The sequence below is a fragment of the Phyllostomus hastatus genome, unplaced genomic scaffold (genome assembly GCF_019186645.2).
Source record: "Phyllostomus hastatus isolate PE091 unplaced genomic scaffold, TTU_PhHast_1.1 phas_scaffold_21, whole genome shotgun sequence".
Classification (NCBI taxonomy): Eukaryota; Metazoa; Chordata; class Mammalia; order Chiroptera; family Phyllostomidae; genus Phyllostomus; species Phyllostomus hastatus.
In genome coordinates, this window is record NW_025334017.1 from 26,836,356 (window position 1) to 26,849,334 (window position 12,979).

General features: G+C 41.4%; 1 protein-coding gene across 4 annotated transcripts in view; it reads left to right on the forward strand.

The window, feature by feature from the left end:
* The window catches only part of OXR1 (oxidation resistance 1), a 374,848-nt gene that overhangs the window by 192,713 nt on the left and 169,156 nt on the right, over nucleotides 1-12,979 (forward strand). For all 4 annotated transcript variants that reach the window (XM_045861020.1, XM_045861019.1, XM_045861022.1 and 1 more), the window contains one exon: nucleotides 2,255-2,451. In XM_045861020.1, the coding sequence (XP_045716976.1) occupies nucleotides 2,255-2,451 (197 nt within the window). The remainder of the gene's footprint in view (nucleotides 1-2,254; nucleotides 2,452-12,979) is intronic.

A 12,979-nucleotide genomic window follows, 5' to 3' on the forward strand; every position in this document is an offset into this window, starting at 1 on the left:
AGACACCTTGCTCCTCTAACACAAAAAGCGAGTTAAATGCTGCTCCCCTGGGCATGCTCATAGCTTCTTCCTTCAGGGCTCTTCTCAGAAGAGTGACAGTGCAAGAGCCCTGCCTGTGCTCTCCTCCGTGTGCAAGTATGCACGTGTACCTGCATTCAGTGTTCCTCTTGCTGCACTGTATTTTAACCCACAGCACTTTTTACTACTTGGTTTGTTATTCATCAGTTTGTTTATATACTTATTACTTGTCTACCTTTATGAGAATGAGGACTCCATGATAGCGGATACTTTCCTGGTTTTGTTCACGGAGTGGAGTGTCCCTGTGCCCAGAAGAGACAGTCTGTGGTGCAGAGCAGCCAATGGAGGGATGAATGAACAGTCCTTTTTGGCTTGTGGATGACTGGGGATGGCAATGAGGAGTGGCCGCCCGCAGTGGGGAACTCTGCTCTAGCTATCTCTGGGAGGCTGGAGGCCACAACACCATTCTATTTCTTTTTACTGTCACCTTTTTTAGCAAGTAAGCTGTTCAGTAACTATTATAATCTTCATTCACTTCCATTGCTGTATAAAATCCCATTATATAAGTGTTATCACAGTTTATTCACCCATTTCTACTGTGAGCAGACAGTTAGGTCACTTTTGATGGTTGTATATTATAAATGGTGCTTCTACGAACATCCTTGACTGTGTCTTAGGGAAAATGCGTCCATATCTGTGTAGGGTATGTCCTAGGAACTGAAGAGGTGAGTCAAAGGATGAACACCTTCAGCGAAGCAGATACAGCCCGACACTTGTCTAAAGTGGTCAACCCAGTTTCCATTCCCTCCAGCGGTGTCAGAGAATTCTAATTGCTCCTCATCACTACACTCAATACTATGTCTGTACATGTTAGCCATCCTGGGGGGTATGTTACGTTCCTTATGACCAACACTCTTGAGCACTCCTAAATGTATTTGCTGGCAATTTGGATAAAGCAAGTCAGTTTTCATAAATATTAAGTAGGTAATAGAGGTTATGTGTGGATGTGGCAGAAACCATATAGGTGATAATGAAGTAACTAAAATCGAGTAAACACTGCTTTCAGTAATGAACCCTTTACTATTGAAATGATCCATCCCTGTAATGAAGCTCTTGCTCTGGTGAATTCGGTGTGCCAGAAGCTCACTGAGAGTTGATCATGAACAGCCCTCTCTACGGAGCGGCGTGAGGCCATCGAGGTTCGCGTCGTGGGAGGCTCTCCGTGGGAGGCCACGCTGAAGCTGAGTCTCACAGAGTAGAGCAGAAAATGCAAGTTAATATACTTTACTTCCAGAAAACACAAGTAAAGCCTGGAGGTGTAAAGATGTATGAAGCTTTTAGAAAATTGCAGATGTTCAGGGGTGATTGCCATAATTAATAAAGAAACCTGTGAACTTGTTTGCTCTAGGGACTCGGACTTGAACAAAATGATACAACATTAGCCTCCAGATGGGCCAAGGGCCAAGAGTAGGCTGAGCTTAAGCTTCACTTACATTACAAATATCAAGTTATGGAGCTGTTTTTGTTACTTAGAAAACAAGGATAAAGGCATAATGGACAAATGCTGGTACATAAAAGTTGATTTTTACACCAGGAGACACATTCTCATGCATGAGTGGGGGAAAATGTTTCACGGGTAGCTTTTTATTTTCTGAGATAGGCCTGGTGTCAGCTCTTTAAATGGTGGACATGACCAATGCTTTTATTGTCACTGAGAGTATCTGGAGAAATGCTATGAACTCTATGTAATTTTTACAGCTAAGATGCTGGTGTAGCATAACTAGCAAAGCACTGGCTGCCTCTGGTTACCCAGATAATCATTTCATTATCCTTCTCCAGGTTGCAATTATTTATTTCTAACTACTGCTTGACTATAGCATGAAAGAATACTCCTTTCCAAAGCAAAAGCAATAGCCAAGTGCATTTCCTCCGGCTTCACATTTTAGTCTGCTGTTACTTAAAAAAAAAAGAGACATCCTTGATTTAACACCTTACATTTTAATATATTTTAGTGAAATCTTTTAAAATAATTGGGCAGAAGATTTATTATTCTCGACTAGTTTCAGAAATCTTTGAGGAATTAAAAATCCTGTCGGGAAGGTCAATAATTTCTGAATAAAATTTGTTCTTTCAGGGCCAGACATAACTGGTGATATAAGATATGTTTGGAGATAAATGCAAAACAAACGTATTCCACAAGTCCGTGGTCACAGCGTGTGGTTTTCTTTGCCCGTAGGTTGAAGAAAAAGTCCCAGTCGGTGGATATCACTGCTCCAGGGCTCAACCCTTTGGCGGGGGCGGGAAAGCCAATGCCCCAAGCCAGCAAGCCCCCCGCACCCAAGACGCCCATCATTGAAGAAGAGCAGAACAACTCAGCAAACTCCCAGAAGCATCCTTCCCGCAGGAGTGAACTGAAGCGGTTCTACACCATCGGTGAGCACCGCACGTTTCGTGCACGTGAATAGGCAACGTCTGTCTAGAGAGCACCATCAATGTGTGGGCCTGGAGTTAAATACTCCCTTCTTCATACAATGTGCTTGTTTTATGATGATTCATGTGGGCATTTCTGGTGTGGTCTGTCCATGGAGATGGAAAAGTACTGAAAACCCTAGCAAAGTTAGGACAGCAGGCTGGAGGGCCTTCTGTGTCTGGCCTAAGGCGAGTACATGGTGCGTGCGGTTTTCCAACTTTCAAGCTCAGGTGGGACCATTTTCATTTTCGCCATTCTTTGGCCAGCGTCATTTTTGGTTTGGGGTTTTTGTTCTTTTCTTTTTCCCTCCAGGCTCTCAGGTCTCTGACCCTATTCTGTCAGGATGCTGAGACAGTGTTGATGTCAGCCTGTAACTGGCAAAGCCACTAAGAAAATAGGAGGTCGCTGCCTTCTGAGAGGGCACCAGGGGCAGCGTAGGTCTGTTCTGCACTTGCACACTACTTCTCTCTGGAGGGCGGGAGTCACACCCAGAGCCCACCGCGTGAAAGGGTCTGGGGGCAGGTCTTGTGGGCTAATGTCCCTTTTTCCCCATGTAGAATAGTGTCTTGTAAGTTTAAACTTTAAGATCTAATTGGAGTGTTGTACGTCATTAACATAAATGAATTGAATTATTAACTTTTATGTGCCAGCATGTGTCCATCATGCCTTTATCCTTGTTTTGTAAGTAACAAAAACAGTTGTCGGTGTCTTAGGTCTGTTTGAGACAAAAGTTGCTAAACATATCATACATGGTAGAGGATGATACCCAGAGAAGAGAAATCTACCCAGGAAGAGGGTGGGTGCTTTGGCCTTATGTGTTACTTCATTTTGGAGAAGTTCAGTCATATCCAGAAGCCTTAATATTAGATACTGTGTCTTAATGGGTTTACCAAAGTTATGTCAAAGAGGTCTTGTTTTATTTGGTATCCACCAGCCCTACAGCCCCCATATGGGATGTTTAAATTTTTTTTCTCAAATATTTTAGTGTCCCTAGCTAGAGATAATAATCAGGAGATCAGACTTCTAATTGACTTCCACACCAGTTTTCTTTATGATTTTGTCAAGCCATTTTCCTGTGTCTTTGGGTTAAATGACTTCCCTTCAAGCTTTAAGAGTTGCCTCCGTCCATGCAAGTCTAGCAGTGTTTTCCCTTCCCAATATTCTATGTACCCACTCTTCCTATATCTCCTCTCAGGCTTTCTCTTTCCAGATTAAGATATTTAGTCTTATTTTTCCATGGGCAATGTGCATGATGTCTTTAACAACGTCAATAGTCAAATAATGGAAATTGATAAAAGACAGTGTAGACAAGTGAATATTTCCATTTTTAAAACTTAGGATAGCAGATTTCTACAAAACAATCAACTAAAAGAGCCCATAAGTTTGTATCACTGTGTCTCCATTTTTCAGTTTACTCTCCTCCCACCCTCCAACATGTCCGCGACCTTCTGTTGCCTTCTGATTTATTAGCTGGCTAAGAAGACTCAGTATGTTGCCTTCAGAAAACAGTTTATTGTACAAACTCAACATTCTCCAAAGATGAGAAAATGAGAAATACTGACCAGGTTGGCCACACAAAATAGAGATATGCCTAGGACACAGAAGTCTAAAGGGTGCCTTTGGATTGCAGAAATAACTATGAGTTTTTAAAAATAGCTCTACCACTAGGTAATTTTTAATTATTGGATTTGAAACAAATTGACAAATAATCAATGTCGATGGCATGTCTATTATGGTAACATGGACATCTGCATTGTGAACTTGACTATATTTATGTAACCTTCTTCTAACTTGGATCTGGAAACATTTTTAGGGCTGAAATGTTTGCAGCCATGTGATCATTTCACAAAACAAATCTATTTCAGTATTTCTCAGTAAAATATTATTGGTAATGAACAGTAACAACTGAGATTATCTATATGCCTGGCACAAGTTAACCTCCTTTCTTCTATCTCCGTTCACTCTCAGAACGATGCTGAGAGGTAGGTGTTATACTCGTTATTTTCAGATGAGAGCTAGAACCTTGGTGAGATTAAGGCAGGCATGAGTCAGCGGCGGCAGACACTGCAGGTGAAATTAACCACTTGTGACATTTTAGAGGTAGCTGGCTGTGTCACTTAGAAGGATCCCATCCTCCTCCGCACAGAAGTGAGTCAGAGGAGTTTCTGTAAGCAATATAGTAGATTAATATGTTTACTGCAATTCCCAAATAATTTTATTTGAGGAAACCATGCCAACTATCCACCAGCCAATATGTCCCTTCACTGAGGATATTTTTCAGTGTCTCCTGGGTGCCCTCTCGTGGCCAATTTGAGTACTACATGTAAATTTAGCAATGAGATATTGTACTATATTTAAGTGAAATACTGTATTTATTTTCTTTTAAGATTTTATTGATTTATTTTTAGAGAGAGGAAGAGAGGAATAGAAACATCAATGTGTAGTTTCCTCTCACACACCCCCTACTGGGGACCTGGCGTGCAACCCCGGTATGTGCCCTGACCAGGAACCAAACCAGCTACCCTTTGATTTGCAGGCTGGCACTCCATCCACTGAGCCACACCAGCCAGGGCTGAAATACTATATTTAAATTAAAACTGTGATTCTGGGGATCTAAAGTTTTTTTAATAAAAAATAAAGAACTAGAAAAATTTGGGTATTTAAATGTCTCTTGGTGGCTGAGTGGCCACAGTAGCTTCTCTAGAGGTTTGTTTTTAATCCCCCAACTTTTATCCTTCCTAGACATACGTATGCGATATACTTCCTGTGAGAGAACTCTAGGAAAGAGATATTATAGCCTCCTTACCTAGACAACAGATTCTGCTGCTTAATTATTCTTTGTAACAGGAGAAATCTAATACAGCAGCAAAAAAAATGGCACAGCATACAGTCATTACTTTTTAATAAAAGAGTAACCATTTTACAAGAATTATAATAAAATTTTATTGATTTGGTGTAAGTAGGAAGAAAACTATTCTCTATTCACGTGAAATACATGAATCTCCAGATAAATTGAAGGCCTTTAATTTATCTGGCAAAGGAAAGAACTATTTCTGCCCTGCATCTATTACTCACTGTATAATCTTGCAAGTGATTTACCTTACATTTAGACCTTACTTTTCTCATCTACACCAAGAAAGATTTAGAGCAAAATAGTGTCTGAGTTTTTCTTCTTTTTTTCCTCTTCTTAGTGTTGCAGCTGACCATGTAAAGTACTGTGTAAGTTTGCAATTGCTATGAAACAAATTACCACAAATTTAGCTGTTTACAACAACCCCCATTTATCAGCTCATGGTTCTGTAAGTCAGCATCCACATGGCATAGCTAGGTTCTCTGCTTACGGTGTTGGGAGGCTCAAGTCCAGAGGATAACTAGGGAGAGACATTCTCCAGGCTTTCTTCTTGTTGGCAGAATTCGGTTCCTTGCTGTTGTGTAGTGGAGACCCCCATTTCCTTTCTGGTTGTCAAGGAGGGCCACCCTCAGTCTTTACAGGCCATACTCTTTCCTTGTCACGTGTCCTTCTACATCTTCAAACCAGTGGCTGTGGGTCAGACCTTCCTCATTTGAATCTCTGTCTTTCTCTCCTGGGGCCTGTCCCAGGAAGCTCTCTGCAAGAGTTTTGTGTGGTCAGATCGGGGCCACCCACATGACGTCCTTGGCGTAGACTCAACATTATGATGGAAGTGATGTCCATTCAGGTTCCTGAGGGTGAGACAGGCGTGTGCGTCTTGGGACTGTCCTAGAATTCTGCCCCAGCACATGTTCACCCCTTGCCCAGTCTGTGCACACTGAACTACCAGCGCAGCTCAGACAGAATTTCCTTAAAACATGTCCCTTACCACCTATTCTGATCATTGTTACTCCATCCTATTTCATTTTCTAAATGTGTTCTCAACTCACTAAATTGCATGAGTTGCACCTACAGTTTGAAAAATACTGGACTAGATATTTGAAGTCCTTCAGATTCTTAAAATTCTATTATTTTTTAAAATGTGTTAAGTAAAACTAGAATAGTACAACATCAAATCAATAGACTCACTCTACTGAGTAAATATTAATAGATGGAAATGGAATAACATTTTTCACTACTCAAACTTTTGTTTGTGCTCAATAAAACTACTGGAGTTTGAATGGATATAAGGAAACTGTATCTTTCAAAATGATAGTCCTAGTTTACAAAAAATGAAACCAAATAGTAGACTCGGATATCTATTTATAATACTCTGTGTACTTGCTACCTTTACATCAGAGGACTGCACATGGGGACTTCTCCAGGAACAGTAAATCAGGCACGGAGTCAGGGAAGAAGACCACATGTGGGACACAAAACATCTCTCTCGGCACCTCGGGGAGACGGGTCCCACCCCACATCACATCTGTTCCTTGCTTCCAGATGTAGAGCTGGAGCTCCTGTGTCTCCATGTGCCTTCAGTGACTCTTAGTAACAGGTGCTGATGTTTCTCCACTTGGAGGACTTTCCCCTGACAGTTAGGAAAGTGGGACAGCTCCAGAACGCACATCCCACAGTGACTCATTCAGTGAAACATGAAATGCTGATTAGTCCCTGACCAGAGCCCACATGTGAACGCCTCACTGGGGACCCTTTTCTGAATAGAGAGGAAAGTAAGCCAGAGAGCCTTGCGTTCAAGGTGGTCGTCATGTGGGTGGGCGAAGGGAATGCTGGGTAAGAACGGGTACATCAGTGAGCGCAATACAAGACAGATGCCCTAAATCTGTGGCGGGGACCAGTGAGGCAGCCGTGGTCAGGACAGACCTGCTCAAAGTGCTGTGGGGTGCAGAGAGATGGAGACATCGCATCCAAATATAGTGACACTCAGGGGCTCTTTACTGGCTCCGTGGGTCCAGTCACCTCGCACCACCCTCCGTCCTCCTTGCTCATAAACTCCCCCAGCGTCTGGCCCTTCTGACCCCCGATCTGCCTGTGTTGACATGTCCGTCTCCAGGTCTCAGTGCCTGTGAACAGGGAATGATGTGGTTAATGTCATTCATCCTGGCACCTAGAGCAGTGTGAGGTGCATGGTATTTGCTACATAAATGTCGGGGTGAGACAGGGGTGGAGGGAAGGGGTGCTGGTGGAGGTCGTGATGGTGAGTGTGCCCAACTCAGCGGAGGGCACCAGGAGAGAACCTGTGAAGAGTTCAGTTTGAGGAAGAGCTTTGGCGGCCTCAGGGCTTTTGAGAGGATTGGAATGAATGCCTGCCGTGAATAAGAGAATAATAGTACGACCTTCATATGTGTAAAAAATAGTTAGCAAAGTCCTCTTTCATTACTTATGCTATTTAAATGCTCTCTTCCAAGTTCATGGAAGAGGCAGAAAAGGGTGGAACTTAGCCTTCCCAGGGTTCCAACTCAGCTTCCAAACAGGCCCAATAAGGGGGCTCCTGGGTTGGAGGGGTCTGAGTAATACCTCTGGGACTGTCCTTCATTGGGGACCTCCCCTCTGTGGTCCTCGCCTCGTCATGTGAACTGACAGCCTGCTCAGCCCTTTTAGTCTCCTGTTTGCCCTCGTGAATCAGTCTCTACCTATTTATAGTTGTAAATATATTCATATTAGTCTCACTCTAACACCTTCTCTTTATGAAATGCTGTGTAGGACAAGTCCGTCACTGTTCTTTGCACAGTCATTTCCAGTTATATTCAGATGAATGCATTCTGGGTTTATTTAAGGGATACGGAAAACTCATACTTTTCCACATACGAAAATATGTTCACCCGTGTAAGCTTTATGTAAACTTTTCCTTCTGCCTTGAACAGTGGTTGGATTCAAACTTCCCTCATCCTGGCCACACCTTCCCCAATCTGTTCAAGCTGAACACATTTCAAAGCATTTTAGCATTTACTTTGTCCATTTTTTAGGTGACTAACAAACTGAATTCATTGAATGCTTATAACATTCCTAAAGGGTAAGTGGAACACATATAACGGCCACCATGTAGCGCCCTGTGCAAGTAAGTCTCTGAAAGTCGCGTGATGTCTTCATAATCACAGTGGTAGAAAAGTCCAGGAAAGGAGCTAAGTAAATGGTGACTAGTGGTGAAGAGCTCTCCTCTCCATGTTTTCAGGTCAAGTTCTCCACTGCAAAACAAACACAAAAATGACACTAGGTTATTGGCAGAAACCTCAGTGAGCGGTTTCCCAAGCAGTCGTCCTTGTCATGGATGGGGATACAACCTGTTAGAAAAATAATACTGGTCTTCCGTGAAATTACATTTATCCAACCAAAGGAACTGTCTTTTCCTCTTTTCTTCCTCCCTCTTTCTTCCCTTCCCCTTTCTCCTTCCTTTCTTCCCTTACCCCCTGCCTTGTGTTAGAATGAACTGACGTTTGTGAAATGATAGCGTAGTACATGTACTGCTTTGGTAGACTGTGTGTGTGGATGTGTATACAGACATTTGGTTCTCTTTTTCTTTTTACACTTCTTTAATAAAGTGTAATTGACATGTTAGTTTCAAGTGTGCACAATGTAATGACTCTGCATTTAAAACCTTACAGTGTGATCACCACAGATGGCAGTCTGTGTAATAAGATTTCTTCCTAGAAAATCTCCTGATTTTTGGATAACAAAATTAACATGGGAAATGTCCCCAAATTATTCTTTTCAAATCTCACTGGTTTATGAAATTACAAAATCTGAAATCCAATGATCTATCTTTTGTCCCGCCTTCAGGATAGAATGCCTTCAGCATCCCAAGCCTAATGAAGCAAGTTAAATACAAATTTGTGTTCTACCAACCCCGGGCAGCTTACATATTAAAAAGAGAGCCTACAGAACTAGGGGTCCCCTGGGAATTTTTCTGAGTAGCTGGTAAAATTAAAATATGGTCACTAGTCTGGGAACTTTGAAAAGAGACTAGCACGACGCACATTTTACTGCTTTTAAATTGCCACATAGCAGGCCTTTTAAAAATATCACATAACTTGTGTGCCTCTCATTTTGAAGGCAGGCTTTTTAATTATAAGAATAAAAAAGATCAATTCTAAAGTAAAAATAGTATTTACAGAAGAGGGAAAAAAAGGAAAAGCCTAATTTTGCTGGAGGCTACGAGTTCCACAGTGGGAAACTAGGTCACCCCCCCCCAAACCACCAACCAGAACCTTCTCTTCCAGGAAGAAGAGTCTTCGTGTGAACGCAGCAGGTACCTGTGATTCAATCAGCAGAACCATCCGGGGTCCAGGTCGCTGCATGTATATGCGCGACAGGAAAACGGATGACTGCTCTCTGGGTTCAAATTAAATTACATTCTTGAGAAAAATGACTTTGTTTTGAAGTTTGTTCTGACAGTTTGATGATTCCTTGTATTTTCTGGATCACAAGAAGGTTTAGGGGAAATTATTCCATTGCTGGAGTTCCTGGTTATACATAGAATCTGGAATTGCCTCAACAGACGTGGGCTTTTCACAGATTTTACAGCAGATGCACGTGTGCGAGGGTCAGTTCTTTTCTTTTTTTAAAAGATTTGATTTATTTACTTTTAGAGAGAAGGGAAGGGAAGGAGAAAGATAGGGAGAGAAACATCAGTGTGTGGTTGCCTCTCACACACTCCCTTCAGGGACCTGGCCCACAACCCAGGCATGTGCCCTGACTGGGAATCGAACTACCCATCCTTTGGTTTGCAGGCCAGCACCCAATCCATTGAGCCACACCATCCAGGGCCATTTCTTCTCTTTTTCATGCACATTGCACAAGAATGTGTCATTGTTGTTGAGGTAGTGAATTCGAAGATATTGAGAATTCAAGTTTAATGGTTTGTTCATTTGTGCGATGCGCAGCCTTTGTTCAGAATATGCGAGTCTGTAGAAGGGAATGTTTGTTGGGTTCTTATTATATGTTTTTTTATTAATTCCATTTAAAGCCTACTTTAAAACATGAGGTCTAGGAAAACCCACAGGCAGAAACCCCTTTTCAACTCTAGAATAAATATGAAAACTTTTTTTCTTTCTAGAGAAGTTAGATATATTTTTACTAAACATTTATGCACAATTTAAACTTTTCTAAGCAGCAGTGGGTATCCTCAGAAGGAAGAAAAACATTAATTTTCACCCATAAAGATTGGCAGAGCACCAGATAAGTTTGCCAACTCCAGCTTTACTGGGTTTGCACCATACTTTGTACATTTGCCTTCTCGTTTCCCTGACTCTGGGGTTGCTCTCTGTGAACAGTAATCAACCCAGAATCAGGAAACACAGCTTAACCATGGCTGTGATGAGTGGACTGAAAATTGTCAACAGCTCCAAGGTTTTCCTGAGCAATTCTTGTTGGTATGGTGTTCAAGTAGCACCATAATAGTCTTATAAGGTATTAAAAATAAATTATATCTGTCAATTTAGTTAATGATTTCTAAATAGCCCAATTAAACCTATACTGGTTAAAACTGTGGAATAATTAAAGTGGACATTGCTTCATGGTTGAGAAATAATCACAATCCTGTTTGAAATGTGCTAAATCCCTATTAAAATAAATCCTTTAGCTCTGCCAACGATCAAAACTCCCCCTTCCACACTGCAGCACTTAGAGGAATGTTCCTTTTCACTAAACCATGGCCCAGGGAAGAAAAAATTATTATTTAACTATGTTTTCAGTTACAGTAGACATTCAACATTACATTAGTTTCGAGTATACAGCAGAGAGGTTAGACATCTGTGTAACTCATGAAGTGATCCCCCAGTAAGTCTGGCAGCCACCTGACGCATGCGTCGTTATTACAGTATCGTTGACTGCACTCCCTGGGCTGCAATTTCCCTCCCCGGGACTCTTTTGTACCTGCCAATCTGTGCTCCTTAATCCTTTCACATTAAAAAAAATATTGTTTTTGAAAGACCTCCTTTATTTTAAACATGTAATGATCGATGGCAATTTGAATAGTGAGATATGTCCACATTTCCTCAGTCTTTCCAGTTTTACAAGAGGATGGATTTGAAGAGCTTCTAGGGTCTTGTACACACTCAGATGTCAAACTTGGTGTCTCCTGATTTTTCTTAGTTGGCTTTTCTTCCCAATTCATACTGAAGACATTTCTTCACCCATTAAAAAAAAAGAAAAGAAAAGAAAACCTGCAGGAAGTATGCTGCTCCGTGAAATGTGGACCACACTCCCAACTCCAACCAAAAGGTTATTGAGAAGACCGTGAAGATGGTTACAAGCCAAGCGGAGGAATGCTTCTGTTGCTGTTTCTGCCGGAGGCTTTGAAACTGCTTTGACTGCAGTTAACTACTTTGAGTTACCCAATTATAAACGTTTCAGTGACCATTCGCAATACATTCACGCTAAATCACATTTTAGTGAGCTATTTAAAACTTCACTAATTCAAACTTTGTGGGCATCTGAACTAACTATGAGGTAGAAGAGGCTTCATGGTAATACAATCCAGAAATAAAAAGCTATGTGGATTTGTAATGGAAACATGACTTCTGCTGAAACAGAAAATATTATGTTCAGCAAATTAGTTTAATATCTATTTAGTAGGTAATAATACCTACTAAAAACAATTAATGAGGGAGATCCAAGATGGTGGCAGAGTAGGTGGAAGCTACATGCACCTCCTACAGGCCCAAACTGGAATTACAACTAAATTATAGAAAAATTATTCTTAACCACCCACTGAAGACTATAACCAAGGATTTACAGAAGAAGCCCATGGAGACTGGTAGGAAGGGCAGAGACACAAAAAGGGCTGGTCCCACTCCCATGGGCACTGGTTGAAATTCTGGAGAGATATCTCAGCTGCAGGGGTGTTCCCCTGAGATGCGTGGAGTCTCAATCCCAAGCTGGGATCCCCTACTCAGAGCATCAGAGCCAGAAAGAGGCACCCACTGCCTTATGACTCAGTGATCCCACTTCTAGGAATATATCCTAAGAAATTGAAACATTAATTTAAAAGAATAAGTGTACCTCTGTGTATAGTGAAACATTATTTACAATAGCAAGTATTTGGAAACAGCCCAAGTGCATGCAGTAGATGATTGGATAAAAAAGCTGTGGGACATTTACACAATGGAATACTACTAGGCTATAAAAAGGAAGGGCCTTTTACCTGTGTTACAGCATGGATGGACCTGGAGAGCATTATGCTAAGTGAAATAAACCAGTCAGAGAAAGGCAAGTACCATATGATTTCACTCATATGTAGAATCTAATGAACAAACTAAACTAACAAGCTAAACACAGACAGACTCATAAACACAGACAACAGTAAGGTGATGATCAGAGGGTATAGGGAATGTGGGGTTGGGTGAAAAAGGTGAAGGCATTAAGCAAAACAAACAAACAAACAAACAAACCACCTCACAGGCACAGACAGAGGGGAAAGAGGGCTTGGGTGAAGTTGGAAAGGGTAAAGGAGGGATAAATGGTGATGGAAGGAAACTGGATTTTGGGTGGTGAACACAATACAATATAAAGATAATGTATTATGGAGTTGTGCACTTGAAACCTATAAAATTTTATTAACCAATGTCACACCAATAAATTCA